At 36.6% G+C, this 27,868-nt stretch overlaps 1 protein-coding gene across 3 annotated transcripts in view; it reads left to right on the top strand.

Annotated features, from left to right (window-relative positions):
- Positions 1-25,668, top strand: part of LOC149540131 (uncharacterized) — a 30,178-nt gene extending 4,510 nt beyond the window's left edge. The window contains exons 2-7 of one of the 3 annotated variants that reach the window (XM_089801314.1): positions 12,677-12,817; positions 12,946-13,131; positions 13,263-13,323; positions 24,852-24,976; positions 25,119-25,182; positions 25,264-25,668. In XM_089801314.1, the coding sequence (XP_089657440.1) occupies positions 12,677-12,817; positions 12,946-13,131; positions 13,263-13,323; positions 24,852-24,976; positions 25,119-25,178 (573 nt within the window). In that variant the 3' untranslated portion in view covers positions 25,179-25,182; positions 25,264-25,668. Of the gene's footprint in view, positions 1-12,676; positions 12,818-12,945; positions 13,132-13,262; positions 13,324-21,305; positions 21,622-24,851; positions 24,977-25,118 lie in introns of those variants that run through there. The other 2 variants (XM_089801313.1, XM_089801315.1) reach the window with 2 other exon arrangements.
- Positions 25,669-27,868: the final 2,200 nt, after the last annotated feature.

Raw genomic sequence — 27,868 nt, 5'->3', positions numbered from 1 at the left:
TCTTTTATAACTCTCTCACACATCTCGTCTCAACTAGCAACACTATACTCAACTCATTCCCAACCGCATTGTTCTTCATTCCTCAACACAGCTCAAGTAGCAACTTCACTTTCAATCTCTCCCATTGAGCAACGAGATCTGGTACCATTTGATGCAGTGACAGGGGGTATTATTACATTGCCCCATCACACAGCTAAACTACACCAAATCCATAAAATAAAGATAATCAAACAACTTTCACAATCACAAGAAGCTTTTATTTATGTGCAACAAGAGTAAATTAATTGAAATGAATATGGGCAACATACACCCTTATAGGAATACAGGCATTACAGGCCCTCACAAAAAACTCTCCCTCTAGTTTGGCAAGAATCATTCTCCTCCTATGCCTCTTCTCTAATATTTCAAACCCTTCAATACATCACCTTTTCTCCATTTTATATTTTTCGTCTAGCATTGGATCTGTTGCATAATTTGAATTGTGGTGGAACTGAATCAACCCAACCATTGGAACTAGACATGTAGTAATCATCTTACAAGTTAATTAAGTTTTAATGAAGGTCAAGAGGGATGTAATTAAGACTAGTGAGTCCCTCAACATGAGATATAAAAGGGAGGAGAGTTCATTTGAAAGGGGAGAGGAAGGCAGCAAGGGAAATTGGAAAACAAAATATGGAATAATCAGGTTGTATTTGGAAAAGAATTCAGAAATAAACCTGAATTAGAAAGGAGCAATTAAGAAAGAGGAAGAGACTACTCTTGGGAAGATAGATTAAGAAGTTGTGAAGTGCACTTGAGGGGAGGATGAGGGATAAGTGTTTATATTGGACTTACATTTGCAGATCTTTAAATGAGAGGACAAAAGGGAAGATTATCAAAGAAAGGTTCAAGGTATAATTGTAAGAATAGGTTATAGCAGAATTGTATGGAGAGTATATGCAGATGTAAAAGAGCAACATATGTTTTTGGCTGATAAGGAAAGTATATGCAAACTTGAAGAAGTACAAACAGAAGACATAGTTTGGAGGTGTGAATCAAGAAATAATTAATGAAGAAGAAAGAATAAGGACATAACTTCTTCAAAAGGAGAAGGTTGTGAAGGCTTATGATGCTCCCAAAGGTTGGTAATTGTGAAAGGTTGTGACCATTGCCAAGGTGTAGACATGGTGAAGGGATGTGACTCTCCTTCATATTGGAAGATACAAAAGGGAGAAGGTTTCATTTGAAAAGGACATCCAGGGAAGATCAATAGGGAAATAAATTCGTTATTCTCAAAGGGAAAAACCTAAGTTGCCGGTTCGGATGTGGGTTCTAGATTCGGGTTTGACATTTGCTCAATTTTTTTTGGGCTGGATTCAGGTTCATTTTGGGTTCCTGTGTACAAGATTTTTATATATATGTTAATTCTGTTAATATCTTTCCAGCTATGCTAATCTTCTTCTTGCCTCTGTCCTATAAAAACTTACCTTCATATAATAAGGGATGCTAATCCTCTTGCCTCTTGCCCTTAGCTAATCCTCTTGCCATTTCTTTAAGAAAACATAAAAACTTAACATTATAATAATACCGCTCTAGCACAGAATAAAATGCTGGAATATAGAAAATACTGGTGCTGTTAATTAATGGCGAAGTAAAGAATTTGTTAAATATAAAACTTTAAGGTACTGTGAAATGCCCCATGCTAAATTCTGTCTAGGTATTTTTATACTTTTTTAAAGAAACGGTAAGTTTTTAAAATCAAATTCTGTCAAAGTCATTTATACTGTCTTAGGACAGAACATGAATCCTTTCATTGTCAATTGTCAATTGACGCTGTAGAAGTTCCGTCGTGCAAAAATATAATTCTGTCGCATGCTGAATAAAATTCCAGTATCAGCAGAACAAAAAGAATTGTTACATATATTATATTCTCTGCTAAATGACTGGTGTAGTTCCGTCATATTATTCTGATGGTTCTTCCATCATGTTTCTCTGATAGTTCTTCTGTCATATTACTCTGCTATGCCTGCGTTTTTTGTAACTACTGGCCCGCAATTTTCTGTGTAATGAGTCCGTGATTTTCTATAAGTGCCGCTTTTTGCCGAGCTAGCGTTGTTGTTCCTTGTAGGTGACTTTAGATTAAAACTTTAGGAAAGACAAAAAAAATATTAAAAAACTTCACTAAAAACAAAATCCACATCAGCATCACAGGAAAGTCGATCCAAATTTGCTGCAAAACAGAGAAACGTGTTTCCAAATCGTTGGGAGAAGTCTGAAATTGGTCAAAGTCGCCTCTAATTCGACCAGGGTCCTGCCTGGTGCATTTACAGCAAAATTTCCAGGAAAAGAATGAATACGATACGAATTCATCAATTCGGGGGTCAACCAGTGAATACGGTAACTTAGGGAAAAAAGAAAGGTGGCGACCCTTTTACCAATGAAGTCTAAAGGATGATTCATTCCAAGCATTGGGGGGAATACATCAGATCGAACAAAAGATCAAAAGCAATCAGAAATACATACTGTGAACTTCTGAGATGTAAATAACCATCCACAGTTTATATGCTTATTTGGGGATAAAGTATATTGTATTGCATAATGACTGGGCTATCTAGTTATATATTTGATAAATGCAGATAATCTATACATGGAAACAGCAACCAAGCAAGCAACAAAATACAAACAGCAGTATATCTGAAAACATACAGCAGTCGAACAGGAGATGAAGAACAATCAGTGAACATGAAACAGTAATCAAAATCAGAAGTGTGTAAACAGCAGATAAATATTCCGGATCAGATTTTCACTAATATGATTCAGACATGTTATAATCAGAATCTAATAATCTGAATAACCACTCTTGTGGTATTATCATGGTCTATGCATCATTGTCAATAATATATCGTTATATATGTTTTTTTTATGATTTGATATAGATGAATATATCAATAATTTGTTTGTGAACTCCTATCATTATAGAAGGAAGAAAGTTTAAGGGGAAGTTGAACCATGAGGACTGCCATCTAGGTAGGGACCTCAGATGAATGTCAATGTTACCAGCCAAGAGGACCAAAGTTCCACTCTTGTGCTTGGATAGGACAATGTTTTTCCTCAAGCTTTTGACGTTTCAATGATTTTCATACCTTATGGTCTCGGCTTCCGTTCAACAAACTTGCCATCTAGCTAACTACATTGACCATGTACTGTTCTGGCCAGCCAGCCGGTTCATAAAATGGTATAATCTTGAACAAACTTTACCAAATTTCATCAAATTCCAACTATGGATAGCCATTTGGGGTTCTTTACTTAGTTGCCAATTCGTGAAACAAATCCGATTAGGGCACGTGAATCGGATTTGTGGATTCTGGATTTGTTTTTTCCCAATTATGATTCGTGGAGGATTCGTGTGTGTGTGTGTGTATATATATATATATATATTCTAAAAAATAAGAGAAATATACATAATTCTAAAACTAAATCATTTCATAGTATGAATCTATGATTCTAGTATGGATCTATAAATCTAGTGTACTTGATAATTGATTTATTTTCATGATTATAAAGAAAATCAACACATTCACATTGAATTACTGAATGACAAAATGGTATAATGATCCTTGAGGATCCTCGGGCTATGGCTTGGATCCTTGATTCTGTCTCGATTTTTTATGAAACCTAGACATTCAAATATCAATCATGATTTTTTTGTGGATAATAAAAAAAATCCTCTTGTAGAGAAAGACCCTTTTGTGAGGTTTTCACACCATCGCCCAAAATTTTTGGGACCCCCTTTTTTGGGCAAGCCTTGGCAATTTTTGTGGGTGTTGGGAATATTTCGGTTGCCTTAGCAAAATTTGGACTTGTCTAGAGGTTTTTAAATTGGTGATTTCACACCTTGGACGCCTTTGGGCTAGGAAGGGATTTGGTTTGTTTTCACCTAGTGCGAAACTAGATTTTTCGAAACATGCAATTTCGTCCTTAGGCCTAGCAGGTTTCAACAACAACATTTTTTCTGATGGTTAAGACGATATCTGGCAGGATAAAATTGCAAAGTTTGGACTTAGATAGATTTTGAAAATGAATTTTAGATTTAGTTGTTTTGGAAAATCTTGATTTTTTTCGGTAAAAAGAAATTTTGAGAGTGAAATTGAATTTAGAGTTTGAATTTCGATTGCCAGAAAAATGGTTTATTTTGTTAAAAAATTGAAATTGTAGTGCAAAATTGAAATTGGATTAAATTGCAAAATCTCATTAATTTGGTTGAAATTTTGGCTCGAGGATTTTAGAAATGTTAAAGGAAATTGGTAATTTGGAATTGAAAATTGATTTTTGACTTGCTAGAGTTTTTTTTAATGATATTTTAATAGCCAAAGTGTTGTTAAATGAAAATTTTGACATCTCCTAGGCTTACCTTATTTCTATTTTGCAATTTTGGACCAAATTGGTAATTAAAAGGGTCAATTTCACCATGGGGCTTAGTTGTTTTCATGTTTCATTTAAAACTGGGCCATCTTTGGGGGTTTTACTTAAATTTTTGTTTCCCTCCAGGCAAGTCGGCCCACTCAAGAGGTCAATAGGAGGATATAAGAAGGGGCTTCCCCTCTCTTATTTCCTCATTCATTTCCACTCCTCTTGCTTGGTTGAGTGATTTTCTCCTTGGCAGCGATTTTTGAGGGTCTGATTTTCCATTTTTGGGCAGCGATTTCTTCCTAGAGGATGGGCGATTTCTGCCCTAAGGGGAATTTGGAGGTGAAGATCTGATTTTTGCAAGATTGACAAAGATTTTTGGGATTTGATTTTCCTTCTAGGGCAACGATTTTTCCTCCAACTATGGCGATTTTGTTTGGTGGAGAGGCAAGGTGATTTGAGGTCCAATTTTTTGCAATTGTGGGCGAATTTAGAAGGTTGAAACTATGATTTGGAGCAGACTTTTCTACCCTAAGGCAGCTATTTTCCTTCAAGTTGGGCAATTTTGGCAAGGAGGTTGAAATTTGATGAAAGCGGCAGATTTTTGCAAGTAATCCATTTGCTAGGGCATCATATTTTGAAGGACTGAAATTTCTAAGATCAGATTTGAATTTGAAGAGGCCCGATTGTTGGTAGAGGGCAGATTTAAGGTAAGATTTTTCCGTTTGTCTTTTGAGGTGAAGGTTAGGTTTAAAGGCGGATTTAATTCCTTGTTCTTGCTTGGTTTGTTTCCCTTATTTTCTTCTTGCACTTTTCATCCACCACTTCATCATTTCCATTGATAGGCTGAAGTTGGGAGATATAAGTGTAGATTTCATGATAGGACACTTGGAGAGGCAGAAATAAGCTAGACCACCCTGGGATTGAAGTTGGGAGATATAAGTATAGTCCATCCTAAGGTAACGAAGAGGCAAAAATAAAGTGGTAGTCTCACCCCTAGGATTGAAGTTGGGAGATTGATAAGTGTAGAGATAGGATTTGGAGAGGCAGAAATAAGCTAGATTCCATCGATAGAAAGAAGTTTGGAGATTGATAAGTGTAGTCCATATCATTTAGAACAAAGAAACAGAAATAAGTGTTTAGCATGGTGGATTTTAGTACAAGCAAGAACCAAAGGGAATGAATACCAAAAAAGACAAGGAAGACATGATGCTTAAGACCACCTTCTCGAAAGTAAGGCGAATAAGTGACACCAATATAGGCACGGTGAACATGGCACAATTGAAGGATAGATTGAAAGAAGGACAATCCCCCATGGCAAAAAAGATCTACAAGAGCGGAATTGTACATGCGGTGGCTTTCCCTCCTAACTTGCCTTGTCCGGAATTGGTAATGGAGTGTGCATCTCGGTTTGATATTGTGACCAAGTTCATCATTTTTGATAAAGGGAAGAGAGTGTTGGCTAACATTAGCGGACAAGTGGTTGAAGAAGTATTCAATATTCCCTAGCATAAAGGCATGATAGTGATAATGATGGATCAAACAACCAAGTTCTTTCAAGATAATTAGGAGGCCTACTTCATTCATCTAAAGCAGAATTGGTTACACGAAGGCAAGAAGGGATTTACCAAGTCGTCAAAGCTCACTTGGTCAGATTTCAAATTGGAATACAACGACCTTATTGTGCTTCTCAACTGAATCATGGGCGTGGCTCAAGGTATGCAATTTGAAAACTATATGTACTATTTTATTGATGAAATTGAAAATGGAAAGAGAAAATTTGGTTGGGCTAGAATTATAAGTGAAAATTTAGAGTTGCAACTAAGGACAATACAAATTCAAAAGCAATTCTACATGGGATCCTACCTTCTCTATTTGATTGCGAGATTATATGAAAATCCTAGACTTAAGACGTTGGGAGTGATTGGCAATGGGCCAGGGCAATGTTTGGTGCATGAGTGCTATCCACAGCTTCATTTGCACAACACCAAAGATTATAAGATGTTTTATGACACCTTTGCCATGAAGACGGTAAGAATATTACAAGGGACACCTACTAGGAGGCTCTCATTGGAAGCGAAAGCAAAAGCTAAGAAGTATGGGAGTTGGTTCATCCAATTTCCGCAATTCACATATACTAGAGTGGCAGGAAGTATATTTTGTCCCAAGAGACTTCCAAGGTACCCACCTGACAAGATTGTTTTGATGGAGTTGGCTAGGCAACTTGAGCATTATGACAAATGATGAAACTTAAAAGGTGAGACAGGGATTACCTTCTCATTTGGAATAGGCAATGATACTTGCCCCAATCCTGTCGCCTTTGCGGCTGCGGAGGAGTTAGAATGGTATCACTACGATGGTATAGAGCAAGACAGGGATTCGATCTTAATGGTCTTATCAAGGCATCTCACGAAAACACATTTAAACATATTCCTACTATAGAAGATTTTTGGGCCAATGCATAGGATGACTTTCATGTGAGGAAGCTAGCCTTCTCAAGATTGTCAGTGGGCATGATGAGGGCAATCAAATGGAGAGGCCTTGATATTTTCGATCAACTGGAAGATGATGAAAACGTGCCAAGAGAAGATTACGATACTGTGGATGGAACAAAGTTGGGTCCTGGATTGGGATTATCATCAGGATCCTTCCTTGGAGGCAGTTACAAGAACGGTTGATCTACACACTGAGTCATGGTACAATGGGAAGTTAAGGCAATTACAAAGTCGGAAGGTATGCCTTACTTATGATAAGATGAAACCAGAGGAAGAAGGTCCAACGTAGTTAGTCGGATAGAAAGGTGGGGGAGTAGCCAGCAACAAAGAGTAGTTAAGAGCAAGATGAGAAATTTGGAGGTTGAGAAAAGTAAAGAACATCAAGAGCCTCCAACAAAGAGACAGAATGCAACACTGTTAAGGGAGAGCATAATTGAGGCTAGGAGCCAAGAGGTTAATACAAGTGGACAAAGGGTCTCGGTAGAGGTGAGCTCTGATTCGGAATCAAGTGGTTACAGTGACAGTACTGAATACTCTCCTCTCTTGGAGAACCAACATTGAGATGGTATGACAACCACTAGTAAAGAAGAGGATAGGCCAATTGATATTGAGGAAGTAAGCCAGGCACCTGAGGCCGTTGGTGATGCTTTACTAGTTGAACCGAATCCAGCTTTGGGGAGATGCACTACACCACTATGGCTAAGGCAAATGCTTATGCCAAGAGGCGAGGTGGTGACTGTCCGAACAGTTGAAGATATTCAAGGGTTGGTGGATGGAGGAATGAGTACAGTGGAGTCTTAGTATGTTGCCTTGACCATCAAATTGAGGATACTTAAAGAGATATATAGCCCAGGCGTTGACACTTCCATTTCAACCATGATGAGTGATGTTGGGGCTGCGCTTGATTTTGAATATATCAAGGAGGAGAACATCAATGAGACAGAGTTTGTATTGAGATTGGATGAGTTGGGGAAGGTTGTCATCAGGAAGAAGCATTTGGGCACCCTTGCCTCCCTCAGTGCCTTATTGGATATGCGAAAGAATATGAGAAGGATCATGAAAAGACACTGGAAGTAGCGAGCAACGTGATGAATTCAGTTGATCTCAAATGAAGCACACGCCTTGCCCTCCCATGAAGGAAGTCAACGACAGGCTAGCCAAGTTCATTGCCTCGGCTAAAAAGATGAAAGAAAAGGGTAGAATTATATTAGAGGATCATTTGATGTAAGCCCAAGTGGCAAATTCTCTTTATTCTTGGGTAGGATAGGTGTCTGATTCTGATTGGCTACCATTTTGGTGCCTTGTCATTGGTTGCCACTTTTCCTTTTTTTCATTGGTCCATTGATGAGGTGGCGTCTTCTCATTCGTTGATGGGGTGGCAACCCTAATTAGGGTTTCTAGGATTTGATCTGGATCATTGATTTTGCCTCTTAATCTCTATCGTTGGTTGTAATTTTGGCCCCTATATAAGGCCATTTTCTCTCATTTGTAAAGGTTTGAAGAAAATTGTTGCTTAAGATAATACCAAAATTGCTTCTCTTATCATTGTTGTGTCTTGCATGGTGATTAAGAACACTTGGTGTTATTGCATGGTTTCTACTTCCAATAGTTAGAGTTAAATTCCATTGAAGTTGTTAAAGTAGATTTCTTTTCAAGAAAGTTGTTAAGAAAGAGTAAGAATAGATGGATATTTGTATGGTGATATTAGTGGATGTTTGATAGGGATCTATAAACTAGGCCACTAGCACCCTAGCGGCTTGTTAGGAAGCCTTGCGTGGTAATCTAGTCTTTTTCCCTCGAATCATTGCATCTATGGAGGTAGCGCCACTGGTAAGCTTTAATCCCCATCCATTTGCTAATCTTTCCATTCATAGGAGTAGAAGAAAAGCAGCAAGTAGTTTAGTAGTTGGAGTTCATTCAAGAAGAAAGTTAGAAAATCAGAGCGTTATTGGTGGACATACCCCCCATTCATCAACATCAACATTATTTGGCGCTAATATACATTGCAAGGCTAGATTTCATCATCATCGCAACAAAAGTTTGACATCCTTGAAAGAACAATGTAAGCCCGCCTACGTGATTAACTAGCAAATCACATTAATATAACTGAGTTAGTATCCATAGGTGTAAGGAACCTTGGAGTTTTTCTCATGTTCTTCATGAGTATTTACTTTTCAAGAGAGGGTTGAGTGTTTGGTATTCTATATCAAATATTCAATTGCTATATGTTATGTAGTGGTATAAACTGACATCAACAAACCCTATGATTTTTGAATTTTTTTTTGTAAAAAATAAAAATGCAACCAAATGATTTTTAGGAGAGAAATAGGCAAAATTCAGATATAAGTTCTGAGGAAAACTTATAAAACCCATGGACTAATCAAACAAAACCCTTTTACAAACAAAAGTATGTTTCTCAAGAACTAAATGCTCAAAACCTATATAAAACACCACATTTTTTTGGAAAAAGTGAAAATTCCCATTGCTTCAAAAACCTTAGCAGTTGTAGAAGAGCAGAAACCCACAAATTTTGAGAAAAAATAATGCAAGACCCTAAGCATGAACGTGGGCATGAACACTAGGAAAACTACATCTCCACCAAATACAAAAAAACAGAGGTTGTGCAAGAGAAATGTGGACTTTTGATGGAAAAAAATGCCCAAATGTGGGTTTGTGAACTCAAACAAACATAATGAACTATTTTCATCTAAAATGGTTCACAGACATGACTTCTTGTTGCAAGTATACAGAAAAATGGACAGATTGTAGAGAAATAGTCATCGGTTGAAAGAAAATTGACAAAAGGAAGGTTGAAGCACAAAAAATGTGGGCAAGAAATAAAAACCCTCTCGTTGGCACTTAAAAACAGCTCCTTCAGAAAAGGAATGCTGGCTACTAGAAGAAACACTAAGAAACCCTAAAAAAATGTAGACAAACAGCTTCGCAATTTGCAGCAAATATACAGCCTTCAATTTTGCTGTAAAACAGTTGAGCCAAAAACAACTTCTCAAAATTTCTCAAAATTTTAATGATTTCCACAAATTTTATGAAAAATGTCATCAACCCACTTTGGTACCATGTAATGGTAATTGTATATTTCATGATAGTAATAGAGTTTACAATAAATAGGCAATAACATTTTGATGTTTCTAAAAGAAACAAACATAAAGGAAAGTCGGAAATAGAAACTACCTAAACTAACAAAGATGATCATAAAAAAAGTATTGCATTATTTAATACATTATGATATGACTATCTTGTGTACAAAAGAGGATCCACTACATCTTCTCCATCTTTAAGTTACTTGTGAGATTGGAAATAGTTTGTCTTGTGAGGATTATGCTAGGTTTCTGATTTTATCTAAGTCCATAGTTACACCGCCCTGCGGGATGGGGGACAAGTTTCCGAGGCGGGGGGACAAAGGGTCCTTGATTTGGGGACGGTGGGGGGGGGGGGGGGAGGGGGTGGTGGCAGGTGGAGCAAGGGTGTATATATTATACATATGATACTTAAAATGCTAGTTATGAAAATATGTACTACTATATAAGCTATAAAGATGTAAAAAACTTAAACATTGAACATTGCATTGAAGTTTTGAATTGGAACATCATGATTCATGATCAAACAATGAACATTAGCAAATGAACGAGTGGCAAATTATATAATTTTAAATTTATAATATATATCAGATCAATAGTATGAGTATCTACTATCTATTATCTAATCAATGATCATATGAGTCATGACATAAAGATGATTACAATAAGTATCATGTGCCATGAATCATGATATCAAAATAAGTATAAACTGCAAAAAAAAGTTACAAGTCTCGAAGAGCCCAAATCAAAATGCCAAATGAATGATCAATGATCATCCCTTGGAAGTTGAAACTCATCGCCTCTGGAACTATCAGTGTCTCCAAGATCAAGAGCCGAAAAGGAAGACATCCACGCATCCCCTTGCACCCAAAGGGGACGTGGTCGTGTCCACCCACACCTACAAGGGATGTGGGGACATCTCGCGGTCTTCGATGGAGGTGGCACTCCGAGTGGCACTGCTCGAGACGTCGAGACAATGTCCCCCTGTCTTGGGTGCGACTTGGTTTTGGTGGGGGGGACGCGTCCCCGTGTTTCATTGAGTCTCAAGATTCGCCGAATATCATCCATGAAGTTCGAATTTCAGCGAATTTTTACCCTTTCCAGATTTTATGATATTTAATGTAATACCTTTTTTTTGATATAATATTGAGTTATTTGGTTGAATTATTTAGCAATGTCCAACTATTTTGACAATTTTGTGGATATTTTACTTATATTTAAAAATAAATAAATTTATATAAGTTAAATTTAATGTTGATTAATTTTCAAATTTTTACCCTTGCCGAATTTCATTTGAATTTTATGATTGACAAACTTGAATTCAAATTCGAACCTTGTGACTTATGATTTTATTGATGGCTAATAGCATATATGGTTCACATGGATATGAAATTAGAGAAAATGCTCATAAAACAGTTTTTTTAATTTCAAGCAGTATTCGTCCCATTTCAAAAATTCATCAGCATATAATTAATCATGATTTGGTGAAAGTATATCGGTCTATAATTTTTACTTGGACTCTAAATTTCTCAAATACAAAATAAACTTAACATATGCATGAGATACATAAAGAATGAATTTAGAAAAAAATTACAATTCTGTTTTGATCATTGTAGCCTTACTCAGAATTGGGATTGATTTAGTTAATCAAAAGTATAAATGGAATTCATATATTCAAGATTTCATCATGATATTAAATATCTCTGAAAATTTCATAAAAGCAAGGGAGAAATGATGTTTTTGTTATTTCAATATAAAATAAAAGGAAAAAATTTCTGCTTGTCCAATTGATGTGGGCCAAAATGATTATTATAAATGGTTTTTTAATGAGAGTAAGAATATGGGGGTGGTAGTCTCCAATGGGACCATGGGGCAGCATTCTTGACAGTTCCAAGGGTTGCAGCCCTAGCAGGTTCTCTATCATGATACAAGGCAGAGCTGAGGGGTGAAGCGTGGAGCCCCTGCGCCAGATCCAAACTAATGACTTTGAGCTTTGAGGCCACTGGGATTTCATGCTGCATCCCAGTTTTCTTTATCTTATTGCTTTTAATGAAATGTATAAATACTTAAATTCACTCCACAATCAATTAATGCTGCTGAAATCTTAATTGTTGTGGAATGAAATTACAAAATCAGAAAAAAAGTTTTTAACAAGAGTTTTTGATTTTTTATAGTACCTGAATTGCAGACAACAATTCACAGGTTTCATTTGACAGAGTATGTAGTGAGTTGCTTGTATGGTAAAAATTGTCTGGAGTCTGGCGAGAACTTGTTGAACTTTTGGAACTATGGTTGAACTGTTGCTCCTCGTTATATGGGTTTTGGTATGTATTGTGCTCAACAATTAAAACGTGAAAGCAAGCAAATATCTCATCTAAAATGTTAACAACCATATTCCCGTTTGTCCCAAATCAAGGATTAAAATGATCATGGACAATTCGTAATTAATGGATAACAGATATTTTTCTCAAGTGTTGCAATAATATGTATAAACTGAATTTCTTTTGTATCATGGATTATCATATTGTAATACTGATAACAGTCTTCTGGACAAGTACTAGAACATTTCTGACTTGAGTAGAATTAGTTTGAGTGATTGCACATGCTGGTTGTCAAATGCGTAGAGATCACATCATAAAAGTTAATGGATTGGTTTCAGATTTGACAATCATTTGGTTGTTCTCTCTGTGGTGTCAGGGCAAGAAAATGAAATCTTTGAATTCTCTAATTGTGGATAAAGGATCCAAAGAATATGGATCTTCACTAGTAGGCCATGAAGCAAACAACAATATTGTATTACAGCAGATTGGATTGGATGAAGATGCAGCTTTACAGCAGGTTCAATAATATGCATAGTTTTAGCAATTTATGTAATCGCAAGGACATGTTTATCTGCAGAAAATTCTCCCTTATGTTATTGCATGTTCTTTAGTAAGCTGATAATGCTGTACTGAACTGATCTGTAGGCCATTGCACTCTCTATGGGGGTTTCTATGGAAGATACTGCTTCTGTAACAGAAGCTTTTAGACAACATTCACAATTTGGAATGCCAAACGAAAAAATAGATGATTCTGAACTTATAGAAAAGTATAAGGATATAGCCGAGGCTGAAAAAATTTCTCATGGTAAAAGGCAAAGAAAGAAAACAAAGGTATAATTGGCTCTACAGTTGTTTTCAAATATGTGTACAAGTAGTGAAGCAGATTTTTTAAAAAATTTTTGAAGGCCACATCATAGTATATTAAAGTAGAAGTAACTAGTGGTATTTTGATTTTGTTTCAGAGCGTTAACACAATACAACTGACTGAAGATGAAGTTATCGCTTATTTCTTTTACTTCGATGGTGAGTTTTCAAGTTAGCATTTGGTTTCTGTCTTCCATCTTGCATTCTTTATCAGCAATTCCCTTTTTCTTGAAAAATAACTACCCTTTCTTATTGGAAGAAATGCATTCCATTCAATTTTCATTTCAAGTAAGATTCTGATTGCCACTTGATCTTTTATCTTTGAGTTTTCACACCTCCGCAGAGTCTAGTCACACCTCCACAGGCACTTTAATTTTAATTGCATAACAAGGTAAGCACAAAAGGATGCAAGAGCATATTGCTAAATAAGAACATTATAGAATTTTACTGGAAACACTGTTGCTCTGCAGTTCAACTGAAACAATCTTTACCCCAACCAAGAAAGTCCCTCGGACTCCTACACCCAACTTGCCTACCAATGGCCCAGCAACGCACAATTAAACCTGCCTTGGCTCCTAAAATACCCTTTTTAGTTGCTCACAATCACCAGCCAAAGATTAGAATTAAAATGTTGCCATCTTTAGAGTCAGAGAAACTAAAATACAATTTACTCTTTACAAAACTTGTACCTACTCATTTTCTTCGATATTTTTGTAGTTTTGTCAAAAGCATTGGTAGGTAATTATACCTGTAAATGTGCACTCACAAACATATTCATGCAGACATATTCATATTGTGATAAATGAACATTATAGACTTGTATTGGAAACAATGTTGCTCCACAGTTCAACTGAAATAGTCTTTACCCTAACCATGATGAAATCCTCTCTCCTACACCAAACTTAGCTGCCATGGCCAAACACTGGAAAATTAAACCTGCCTTGGGTCTTAAATCACCCTTCTCAGTTTCTCACAGTCACCAGCCATAGAAGATTTACCATTACAATCAACTAGTAAAGCGCCAAGCTCTCAAGACAATGTTACCATCTTTGGAGTGAGGTAAGTCAAAATACAAGCTACTCTTTATAAAACTTGTCTTTACTCATTTTCTTGTATATATATTTAGTGGTTAGAAAAGATTTATACATGATTATATATTTTACACAGATTTAGTAAATTTGCACTCATATACATATTCGTTCACTCATAAACATGGTCATTTTACCTCTATGCTGTTCAACTAGGGATGATTTCATTTCAGATATTTATTCCTAAGTGAAAGCTGACGCCACCTCGTAGCATCTCATTTAAGAAGGAAAAAAATGTTTTATGTTGGCCGACTTGCACTAACTTAAGTGGCATCTTGGAGATTAAAATCAGTTTTATAAGACAATTCTATTGGATATTTTATGGGACTGACCCCATAAAAGTATTTCTGCTTTTGAAGGCAAAAATTTGTCGTGCTATGGCCAACCCATAGTGTAATCTGTTGAGGTCGGTTTTGTACCACTACATAACATATAGCAATTGAACACTTGATATGGGATATCAAACATTCAATTCCTCTCTTGAAAAGTTAATACTCATGAAGACATGAGAATAACTCCAATTTTACACCTGTGGATACTAACTCAGTTATCGATGTGATTTGTTGGTAATCACGTAGGCGGCCTTATGTTGTTCATTCAAGGATAATTTGGATTTTGGGTGTGATGGTGATGGTGATGGGTTTGTGAAATATATGAGTGCCAGATAATGTTGATGGTGGTGGTGATGGGGGTGGTGTGTCTACCAATGATGCCTTTCTTTACTTCCTTCCTCAAAGCTCCAAATATTAAACTATTCACTGCTCTACTCCTACTCCTATGAATGGAAAGATTAGCAAATGGACGGGGATTGAATCTGATGAAAGCTAACCGGTGACTCTACCTCCATAGATGCAATGATATAAGGGAAAATGACTAGATTACCGCACAAGGCTTCCTAACAAGCCGCTAGGATGCTAGTGGCCTAGTTTATAGAACCCTATCAAACATCCACTAATATCACCATGCAACTATCCATCTACTCTTACTCTTACTTAGCAACTTTCTCAAAATGAAATCTACTTTAACAACTTCAAAGGAAATCTAATTTTAACTACTGGAAGTAGAAACCATGCAATAACACCAAATGTTCTTAATCACCATGCAAGTCACAACAATGATAAAGAGGAACGATTTTGGTATTATCTTAGCAACAATTTTCTCCGACCCTTTACAAATGAGAGAAAATGGCCTTATATAGAGGCCCAAAATAACAATCGATGGTAGAGATAAAGAGGCAAAACCAACGATCCAGATTAGATCCTAGAAACGCTAATTAGGGTTGCCACCCCATCGGCCAATGAGAAGATGCCACCTCATCAATGGACCAATGAAAAAAAAGAAAAGTGGCAACCAATGAGAAGGCACCAAAATGGTAGCCGATCAGAATCAGACTCCTATCCTACCCAAGAAGAAGGAGAATTTGCTACTTGGGCTTACATCAAATGATCTTCTAATATAGTTTTACCCCTTTCTTTCATCTTTTTAGCTAAAGTGATGAACTTGGCTAGCTTGTCGTTGACTTCCTTCATGGGAGGGCAAGGTGTGTGTTTCATCTTGAGCTCAGCTGAATTCATCATGTTGTTCGCTGCTTGCAGTGTTTTCTCATGATCCTTCTCATATTCTTTTGTGTATCCGATAAAGGCATGGAGGGAGGCAAGGTTGCTCAAATGTTTCTTCTTGATGGCAACCTTCCCCAAGTCATCCAATTTTAATTCGAATTTTGGTTCATTGATGTTCTTCTCTTTGATATCTTCAAAATCGAGCACAACTGCAACATCGCTCATCATGGTTCAAATGGAAGTGTTAACGCTTGGGCTGTGCTGTGCAATCTCGTTCTGTACCTCTTCAAGTATTCTCAGTCTGATAGTCAAGGCAACAAACCAAGACTCCACCGTACTCAATCCTCCTTCATCTACCAACTTGGCTCTTTCCAAATATTTCCTTGGTAGCGCAATGAATGCCTGTAGCCTGGGAATGGTTAAGTCCTTGATGAAAGGAAATCCTTCCATTCACCTTCAAATATTCTAAATTTGTCTCTAATAGCCACTAATGACCGGAATGTCGAAACAAAGGAAGGCAAGAAATTTCACCCATCTTGGATTGTATCGTGGATCCAATCTTTGACTTCACCTAGTTGAGTCGATATCTCTTCTGTGTTGCTCCTGCTGTCTTGAGGAAGGGCTGTTTGGTGCAACTGTTGGATAGGCTGGCAATCTCTCCAATACTTGTTCTCGGCCTCCAACTTTATGATCTTTGCGTTTGTCTTCCTCAACCTTTCTTTGATTGAAACAATGCCTTCCTGGATCTCCTCACATTCTATGTCATCCGTGATTCTTCCCAAGTTATGTTCCACTATTTCATGTTCCTGAGCCACAATCTCATCCAATGCCTTGTTAACCATTGGTACAACAATCTGAACTTTTTGGTGACCATCATTGTCGCTCCTGATTACCTTTTCCACTGTTTCTACAATTTGTTTCTGGTTCTCGCTATCACCCTTTTCTACTAATCCTTGGATGTCTTCAACTGTTCGGACAATCACTACCTCACCTCTTGGCATAAGCATTTGCCTTAACCATGGTGGTGCAGTGCATCTCCCCAAATTTGGATTTGGTTCGACTAGCAAAGCATCACCAATAGCCTCGGGCACTTGGCTTACTTCCTCAATATCAATTGGCCCATCTTCTTCTTCACTAGTAATTGCCATGTCATCTCCATGTTGGTTCTCCGAGAGAGGAGAGTGCTCAATGCTATCACTGTAACCACTTGATTTTGAATCAGAGCTCACCTCTACTGCGGCCCTTGTCCACTTGTATTATCTTCTTGGCCTCTGGCCTCAATTATGCTCTCTCTTGATGGTGCTGCATTCTGTCTCTTTGCTAGAGGTTCCTGATGTTCTTTTCCTTTCTCAACCTCCAAACCTCTCTTCTTGCCTCTAACTGTTTCTTGTTGCTGGCTACTTCCTTCACCCTTCTGTCTGACAAACTTCGTTGGACCCTCTTTTGGTTTTATCTTTTCATAAGGTGTACCCTTTGACTTTGTAATTTCCTCAACTTCCCATTGTACCACGAATCGGTGTGCAAATCAACTGCTCTTGTAACTACCTCCAAGGAAGGATCCTAGTGGTCATCCCAATCCACCGGATTCAACTCCATTCCATCCATTGTATCATAATCTTCTCTCGGCACATTTTCATCATCTTCCAATTGATCGGGAATATCAAGGCCTCTCCATCTGATTGCCCTCATCATGTTCACTGACAATCTTGAGAAAGCTAGCTTTCTCACGTGAAAGTCATCTCGTGCATTGGCCCATAAATCTTCTATAGTAGGAACATGTTTGAATGTATTTTGATGAGATGCCTTGATAAGACCATTAGGATCAAACCCTTACCTTGCTCTATACCATGCTCGATGATACCATTCTAATTCTTTCTCCGTAGCTGCAAAGACGATAGAATTGGGGCAACTATCATTACCAATTCCAAATGAGAAGGTAATGCTTGTCTCACCTTTAAGTTTCATCATTCTATCATAATGCTCAAGTTGCCTAGCCAATTCCATCAAAACCACCTTGTCAGGTGGGTACCTTGGAAGTCTCTTGGGACATACTGTGCTTCCTACTACTCTAATATAAGTGAATTGTGGAAATTGGATGAACCAACTCCCATACTTCTTGACTTTTGCTTCTGCCTGTGATGAAAGTCTCTTAGCAGGTGTCCCTTGTAACATCCTTACTGTTTTCATGGCAAAGGCATCAAAAAATATCTTATAGTCTTTTTTGTTGTGCAAGTGAAGCTGTGGATAGCACTCGTGCACCAAACATTGCCTTGACCCATTGCTAATTACTCCTAAGGCCTTAAGTCCAGGGTTTTCATACAATCTCGCAATCAGATAGAATAGATACGACCCCATGTAGAATTGTTTTTGATTTTGCACGGTCCTAAGATGCAATTCTAGATTTTTGCTTATGATCCTAGCCCAATCAAATCTTCCTTTTCCTTTTTCAATTTCATCAATAAAGAAGTACATCTAGTATTTGAATTGCATACCTTGAGCTAAGCCCATGATCCGGCTGAGAAGCACAATGAGATTGCCATATTCTGATTTGAAATCTGACACGGTGAGCCTTGATGATCTGGTAACTCCCTTCTTGCCCTTGTGTAGCCAATTCCGCTTTAGATGAATGAAATAAGTCTCCTGGTTGTCCTGGAATAACTTAGCCACTTGATCCATCATTACTACTATCATGCCTTTGTACTGGGAGATATTAAATACTTTCTCGACCACTTGTCCACCGATGTTGGCTAACACTCCTCCCTTCATCAAAAATGATGGACTTACTAATCAAATCAAATTGGGATGCACATTCCATTACCAATTCTGGACAAGGCAAGGTAGGAGGGAAGGCTATCGTGTGTACAATTCCGCTTTTGTAGATTTTCTTTGTCATGGAGGATTGTCCTTCCTTCAATTTGTCCATTAACTATATCATGTTCACTGTGCCGATATTGGTGTCACTTATTTGCCTCAATTTCGAGAAGGTGGTCTTAGGCATCATGTCTTGTCTTTTTTGGTGTTTGTATCCTTTGGGTTCTTGCCTGCACTAACATCTACCATCCTAAACACTTATTTCTGCCCCTTCATTCTAAGTGATATGGACTACACTTATCAATCTCCAACCTTCTTTCTATTGATGGAATCTAGCTTATTTCTGCCTCGCCAAGTCCTATCTCTACACTTATAAATCTCCAACCTTCAACCTAGGGGTGGGACTACCACTTATTTTTGCCTCTTCTTTACCTTAGGATGGACTACACTTATATCTCCCAACTTCAACTTAGGGTGGTCTAGCTTATTTCTGCCTTGCCAAGTGTCCTATCATGAAATCTACACTTATCTCTCCAAACTTTGACCTATCAATGGGATGATGAAGTAGTGGATGATGAGTGCAAGAAGAACGTAAGGGAAACGGAACCCAGCAAGAACAAGGAGTGGAATCCACCGTTAAACCAATCTTCACCTCTAGAATGAGTAGAATTTTACCTTGATTTTGTCTTTTACCAATAACCGGGCCCTTTTTGGATTCGGATCAGACTTTAGAAAATGTAAGCCTCCTTGCAAATAGTGAAGCCCTAGCAAAATCAGAACTTCGACCTCTTTGAAACTGCCCGACTTCTGCCAAAAATCAGACTTTTGATCATGTATTTCCTCCTCCTAAGTGAAATCGCCTAGATCTGGTGCAAAAATTCGCAGCCCTTAGCAAGAAAAAATCAGATTCCTTAAAATCGCCAAGCAAGAGAAAATAATCAGGTCTGCCTCCAAGTCGTCTAGGTCAGAGATTTGCTCAAATTAGAAAGAAGGAGAATGCCAAACAATGAGAATGTCTGCCCCAAGGAAAGTCGGTTAGGGCAGAAAATTTCAGATCTGCTCCAAGAAGAAAATCATCTACCAAGGAGGGAGAAATCTGCCAAAGAAAATCGCCCAAGATTGCAAACTACCACTCCAAAGAAAAATCGCTAAGCATAGAAGAAAGCTCTCCTCCAAAAATCGCCAAACAAGAGAAGAAAGCTGAGATGGAATGAGGAAATGAGAGAGGGAGGAGCCCTCTTATACCACAATCTCCTTGCTCCCTCAAGCTGGCCGACTAGCCCTGTAGGAGAGAAAAAATTAAATTAGTTTTTTATCAATGGCCCAAATTTAAATGCCAGGCCAAAATTTATTTTGCCTATCGTGAAATTTGCTCATTTAATTACCGGTTGTGACCAAAAATTGCAAAATACAATTAAGAAAGCCTTGGAGATGCCAAATTTTTTATATAAAAACATTTTAGCAATTAAAATATCATTAAAATCAACTCTAGCAAGCCAAAATTGATTTTCAATTTTAATTCACCAATCTCTTTCGACACTTATAAAATCTTCAAGGCGATTTTAATCAATTTAATGCAAAATTTTGCAATTAAGCCCACTTTCAATTTTGCAATGCAATTTTAATTTTTAAACAAAATAATCATTTTTCTAGCATTCAAAATCGATTTTTCCAATTTAATTTCACTATCAAAAAATTTTCTTTTTCCCCGAAAAAAAGTCAAGATTTTCCAAAACAATTAAATCTTAAAAAAAAAATTTCATTTTGAAAATGTTCAAGTCTATACAATTGTTTCCAATTTCCAAAATCCGTCTAAGTCCCAATATTTTGCAAATTTATCTTGCCGAATATTGTTCTGACCATCAGAAAAATGCTGTCTTTGAAATTTGCTTGGCCTAAGAATAAAATTACAAGTTCCGAAAAATCAAGTTAAGACTGGGTGAAGAAAGAAATCCAACCACACCCCTCCTAGCCCGAAGGTGTCCAAAGTGTAAAATTTCCAAATTAAAACTTTTGGACAACTCTGAAAAAATTCACTAAGGTGATAAAAAAAAGGGGTCCCCAAAATTTTGGGGCGATGATGTGAGAACCTCACAACATTATCCTTAATGGGGTTTAAATTTGTGCTTATTTGAGGGCGACATTCTCCAACTCTTGGACAATGTCACCCTAGGAGAGTTGTCTGTCCTGAATGAAGAGGCAGTTTGAAGGGATCATAATGGGTTCGTTTGAATATAGCTTAACCATGTGAAGGAATATCTAGAAAAGCACTTATGGCTAGGCAAGGACATGTGCTTTCATCAAACAAAGCACCATTGTATGATGGAATAAATTATGCGTATCAGAGCATCAGAATGGAAACCTATTTGAATGATCTAAGCTATGATATTTGGTAATCTGTTATAAATGGATACTTAGCCCCTGTAATGCCCACTATTGGGACTCAAGCTAATTTACTGTACTATTACAACTAGATTTAATATCCACTTGGAATTGGCAATCTAAACGTTCCTTGCTAGGAGAATCCTATTTGCATTTATATATACCTAGATCAGCTTGTTTACTCAATAGATGCATCTCCTTATTGAATTTTGCAAAAAAGTGCATTTCCAATTAAATTAAGCAATTTTTAAAGTTCCTGACGTATATCCGATATTTGCTGATATTTGTTTTTTGCCCTCAGCGATAAGTTGCAGATACCAACAAGTAAAACTATGGATAAAATATCTGGTCTGATGGAAAAATCTTCCTGAAGAGGATGCTGCACGGGAGGGTGCATGAATTCCTCAATAGCCAAATTTGCAATTACTCGAGGACAAGCAATGTTAGGAAAGGCAGGCTATAATACCCTCTATTAGAAACAACTGCAAATTTAACTACATACATATTATAACCGACCGAGTCTCCTTGAAAGAAATTGATTTAATCAAATCTGCCTCTCCCTTTGATATTTGTTGGTGCTTTGTGAACAATATATTTATCAAGGAGATTGCTTAATTAATGTTTGAGTTAGTTAAAGATTACCACATCATAGTCTAAGGAAGTTTTTTTAAATACAACTGCAGCACTTTAGGAGACCATTTCTCGTAAGGATGGGTTTTCATGTTTTTATTGATTGTTGCTTACCACCTATAGCATTGAATATACTCCTATGATTTTCTTAATTAATGGAGGTCCTCAACAGAAAAGGAAATACAAATTTCCCAAGGAATGATTTGTAATATAATAAAATAAATTATAATGGTTATCAAGGGACATTTGAATGGTTAAGACTTTTACAAGTAAAAGAGGTGTTAAAGAAAGACCAAGCAAGGCAGAGGATCATCGTGATTGAGAAACAGTTAATTTTATTTTATTCCTTCTGGAGCATGAAATTACAGTTCAAGTAATCTGGAGGCAAAACTTCTGTATGTTTGAAATTGGAGGACAAAAGGCCACAATTTCAGAAAGTGATTTCAGTGGGATATCATCTTTGTGCAATCAATAAACTCTGTTGTAATTAAAGTATTCTAACAACTGGCAGCAGGCTGTGACAATTTAAGGTCAGTTGTCAGGCAGATTTTAAGGCAGAAAAAAACACTTCACCAAGAAATAAATCGGTGCCTGTCCAGTATTGAGACTCATTGCAAGTCACGAGAAAGAAGTATTTTGGTCATTTTTGTGTCATTCTAAGCAATATTTTAAAGTATAAACTATTAGCAACAATTTCTGAGCTGATCTCCATCAAATAAAAGGAAGATTTCATGTTTATATATTAATATTATCGAGAAAACAAATATTATAATTTTCTAGTCTATGATATATTTAAAAATAAGAGAGATATTACACTTGATACCCTTAACTAGGATTGTGCCCTTATGCAAATTCAATTGACTGTAGTTATACCTATAACTCATGTTTGTGTCTACATGTGGCTTCTTTGTCTCCTGCATGATGTTTTGTAAGGATCTTGCAAAGATTAGAAATGCTCACGATCTACTTCGTCCCTTCCATGACCTTCAACTGTGCATAGTAATTTGAATTTCTATGTTTTCAGTTTTTGATTGGTATTAGCCATTAGGCTGTGATCATCGTTGGATCTTCAAAGTTGTGGCTGCCACAGGAATAATATGTTTGTTACCTTGTAAAAATTCTTCCAATTCATTCGCTGAAAGGCCTGCAAAAGATCTGTTTGTAAAACTAAAAACCTTGTAAATATGCTTGTTTTGAAGGATCTTGCAAAGATTAAAAATGCTCACGATCTACTTCGTCCCTTCCATGACCTTCAACTGTGCATAGTAATTTGAATTTCTATGTTTTCAGTTTTTATTTGGTATTAGGCTGTGATCATCTTGTGATCTTCAAAGTTGTGGCTGCCACAGGAATAATATGTTTGTTACCTTGTAAAAACCCTTCCAACTCATTCACTCACAGGCCTGCAAAAAACCCTTGCAATTCCTTTACTTGTTAACGACCACCTCGAGACTGAACTTGACATGCTCTTCACTACTTCCTGGACAATCTAACTTCTTTTCTTGATCGAATTCTTTTAGCTCTTACTAATGTTATTATGAGAAAAGAATGAGATATGAGAAGAGGCTTTCAATCTCACGGAGATATGGCAACCTTCTATTATTGAAGACTGTCTAATAACAGACAACAGTTTCACACACTGTAGTGATGGCAAGTACAGAGGAAGCGCTAACTAACAAGTGTAATAGGGCTTACACTATTCTTATTTAATATTATTCTAATATATTATTAATATCCTAATCTGATAATTTCAAATTATGTAGTTGAGGTGTGGCCAAAGATGTGCGGCTCTCTACCACATCTTAAAGGCTTGATGGAGGATTGGGGGATTCATCGCTTAAGATCTTGGATTTCCCAAATAATGATTTAATCTATGCTGTACTGCTTCATCTTTGTTCTTGCTTCTTAATATATGCTATCACTTGTTTTGATTGGTTGGGTACACAATTCTTTCTTGGGCAAGCTTCGATGCCCTGTCCAAGAATAGCACACAAATGGGTTTTCATTTAAATATATGGGCTTCAATAACTTGACATCTTCTATTGCAAATTCAACATACTTACATATTTTATAATTTGTGTTTTGTCTTGAAGCAGGCTCAGCCCATGGAGCTTGAACTAGCTTCCATTATAATCTTCATAGCAACAAATTCGATGAACCAAACATTTGAAACAAATGAAAACAAAATTATATATATAACCTATGTTTTAAGCATAGATTTATAGAAATTGAAGAAAATAACAGTAAAGTTCATGCATAAAACAAAAGTGCAGAAAAAAGACACAAAATTTACCTCTTCTCCAAAAACTTTATCTACGATCTCTTTGGCTCATGTATAGGATTAACAATCCAACTACTTTTAAACCTTCACTGACCAATCTTCAGCAGTATTTGTGTGATGGCAAGCAAGAATGAATGGTTTTTGTGCTTTGTATGGAAAAAATTGTTTTTTGTGGATTTGAATGCTTTACAAGTCACTTTTAGGTGTAGGGATCTTATTTTTCATTTTTGTTAGTCATAGTCAAAGTCAAATGCCAAAAATGATTAAAAGAACAAAATCTAAGTTAAAAAAATTGTCCAAACCAGTGTGATTTTGCTTTTAGTTCTGGTCGATCTTGTTGGGTTTGTACTAGGTTTACTCAGATTTGTCCAGGACAAATTTAGTCAGAATTATGATCCCTGTCCAAACCTTGGCTATCAACCCAGATACCCAACTGGGTTTGTGCGAGATCTGGATCTGGGGCCTACTCTAAGCAAACATATTTCTTAGTCTAAAAAATAGGTTGCATTTATTATGACGAATGACCTATGTTTGTAAAGGCAACCTTCTTTTCTTACCTCAACTCTCATCAAGGTTGAAATTAAAAAAACTGCCATTGTGGTTCAAATTGTATAAATGAGATTTTAAAATTTTATTTAAAGAAATTTTATGATACTTAAACCTTATCCCAATAGTTTTAAATCCACTTTTACTATTTATATTTGTCTCAAAATGTGAAAATGAACCAAAACAGATATATAAAAACAGTCAAAACCGCTTATTGAATAACTTAGGAAAAATTCTGGAAACAGCAAGATAAATGGTATGGCAGGTCACGATTATGCTGGGTTTATTTCAGGATTTTTGAGTGTAATGCTGCTATGACTTTACAGGCTCATTTATTTAATGCTTTTCTGTAAAATATATAGAAATAGTCTTAACACGTTTTTATCACAGAAGCAGGAAAGGGGAAAATTACAGTTCGAGACTTGGAGAGAGTTGCACTAGCCCATGATTTTACATGGAGTAAGCAAGAGCTAAGTGAGATGATTAATGCCTTTGACAAGGATTCTGATAGACAGGTTTGAAAGGGCTTTGGTGTTTTTTCCCATCATTTTTTTTCTTATGGACATTCACATCTATGGTTGAAATAATCATATTACATTTTAAAGAAATGGCGGGTAGGGTAATTCATCGATTTAATAATTTTGGGTTCTCCTGTAGCTAAATCTTGAAGACTTTAAAGCAATAGCTGCTCGATGCAACATGGTTGGTGGCACATGATAAAGTAAATGCTCACGAGATCATAGACTTCTTTATTGTTCTTAACTTCTTAAGTAGTGCCATTGTTTTACAAGACCTCGGATAGATTGCAAGCACATGGAAGGATAATGTGATGCAATGGATAAGATTTCATGATACACATCCAAGTTTACTGCAGCACGGTGAAAGGATAATCATCTCTGCAAGGAAACAGTATATCCTAGGATTAAGGGATCTCGCAATATCAAAAATGGGGAGTCTTAATTCTCTGTAATAATTACTTGTACTAGTATTTAATAGGCAAATATGGCCAACTTATTTGATTTTTTCAGAATTTGGAGGAGTGAAACATAGTGTGAAGTAACAAGAATTCTATTATTATTGTCATTTAGTGCATCCCTATATGCTGAATTTAAATTACATAGTTATGTACATGGCAATGATCATATATTTTAAGTCAGTCTGTTGAATTTAAGCTACATATTGTGAATCATAAATGAGTTTGATTTTAGATCTGTTTTCTGTTTGCACACAATATTTCTGAGAACGAATAGAGTCTCAGAGATATTTTCTTTGGAATTGCTTGTACAAATTCATTGTAATTCTTACATAGTTTAGTCACTCCTTAATGTTGATATCTTGTAATTCTTACATAGTTTAGTCACTCCTTAATGTTGATATCTCTTAAGTAATATCCATTTCCTCGCTTTCTTACATAGTTATAGAGTTGATCTCTACTGTAATATCTATTTCCTTTCTTTCTACCCATCATTGCAACTGTCAGCCAGAAAATTTTCTTTCCTGAGTAATTGAATTGCAACAAAAATGTCTTACAGATCATAGGATGAATAGGTTTCATTTCTATAAATACATCAATATTCTTCCAAAATATTCCCTTCGTTAGATATACACTTCCAAGATTGCATTGAGTAGTAGCTTAATACATGCTCTTCACATTTTAGAGATAGTTAATTTCCTCAGCACCACAAAGGTTATAATTTGCTTGCTGCATATTCTGATGGTGTAGATTCAATCAACATTAAAGTGAGGAGCTATCAACTTTCAAAACATATAAATCTCACTTGTTTGCTAAATTATGATAGATTGGACTATGGAGTTCTAGCAGATGATTTCTTTTTCTTTTGCTCAGTACACAAGCCCAATAGTAGTTGGGACACAGGTTGCCCTTCGACAAAATTAATTTAGCATGGTTTTTTCTTTTTCTTTGGTTTCGAAGTGAATTGTTATGGGTTCCTGCAAATTGGGTTTCGGCTCTTCTAGTTGCCATTATGGTTAATTTTCCATCTTGCTAGTCCACAACTTGGTAGGGACACAAGTAGGCTATAGCAAATTGTTCTGATCTTATTCATATTTGCAAGAAATTAGCCTAGTGACTAGAGTCATCATCTTGGTATTGTAATTAACTACAATTAGGCCAATAGGTAGTCCTCATTGCATAGACACGCTACATGATGTCTATTGGTCAAGTTTTAGTTCATATCTTTTTGCTTTAGGGTTTTGAGTCAAGTCAAGTGTTTTGAGTCTGAGTCTAGATTGCCCATAGGATGGCCTTTCTTCTCATCATTCCTTTGAGCTAACCTGATGTGGGAAATCATATGAGCAATGAACTAGTCCAATGCCTAGGTGATTAGGTTTTGGAGGGTTTGTTATGCGTTTCCCAGATGAGAAGAAAATTGATTTGAAACCCTAATGCTTTGATCAAGTGTTCGTGGTGAAGACATCATGCATCCAAGAAGAAGATCACAGACATATTCAAAACAAATGGCAGCAAAGAATATGAGGATCAAGGTTAAAGACAATACGTAGATTGTGAGAATGAGCTATAAGAAGGATCAATTGAATTTGATGCAGAGTGAACACTGAGAGATGCAGAAATGGTGAAAGAACTCGGTCAAAGGTGGTATGACTCTCTTTGAAATTAAATTGATAACACATATTTGATCTGACTGTTTACGTTGCAAAGCTGACAAGTCAAATGGTTCAAGGATTAAATTTGGATCGTCAGATGAAGATCAAATCGACAGATGATATTTTAAGATGAAAATATAAGTACTCAACGATGCATCTCCTCAGTTGTCAGATCTAACAAAGATCCACAGTCATTATTATGTCGCTATAAAAAGTTGCTCGATCGCTATTCATAGCGACATAACAATAGAACAACACGTGTCACTATGGGCCATTTACTTCTACGGCTGGTACAGTCTCAGACGAGGCAACAAGTGCCTTTATTTGATTGGTTCTATGCGAGACAAAGTCAAGGCTATTAAGAATTTCTTTTCACTGTTGATCTCTGGATCAATCGATGGTCATCGCTATATCGTTATGGAAAGTTGCTCAATTGTTAATCATGGTAACATAGCGATAGAGCAACATGTGTCCTGATGGGCCCATTATATTCCATGCAGTGCCACAAAGCAAAGCAGTCCAATGTCAGATTCTCCAAGCAATGGAATAGTGCCCCCTGTCTGCCACGATGTGTATAGTTGGAAAGTGGACCTGCATCGTGAAACAAACAAAAAGTTTATATCTTTTATTGCCACCGTCAGATCAAAAAAAGATCGATGCTCGTTGTTATGTTGCTATAAAGAGTTGCGTGCAGAATAATCATAGCGACATAATGATAATTTGACGCGTGTACACGAAGGGACCCATGGAGGAAATTAAAAAAGAAAAATAAGGAAATTGCT

Source organism: Cupressus sempervirens, chromosome 9 (assembly GCF_028749045.1).
Source record: "Cupressus sempervirens isolate cs-2001-9-10 chromosome 9, ASM2874904v1, whole genome shotgun sequence".
Lineage (NCBI taxonomy): Eukaryota > Viridiplantae > Streptophyta > Pinopsida > Cupressales > Cupressaceae > Cupressus > Cupressus sempervirens.
This window is presented reverse-complemented; position numbering and strand designations above follow the sequence as displayed.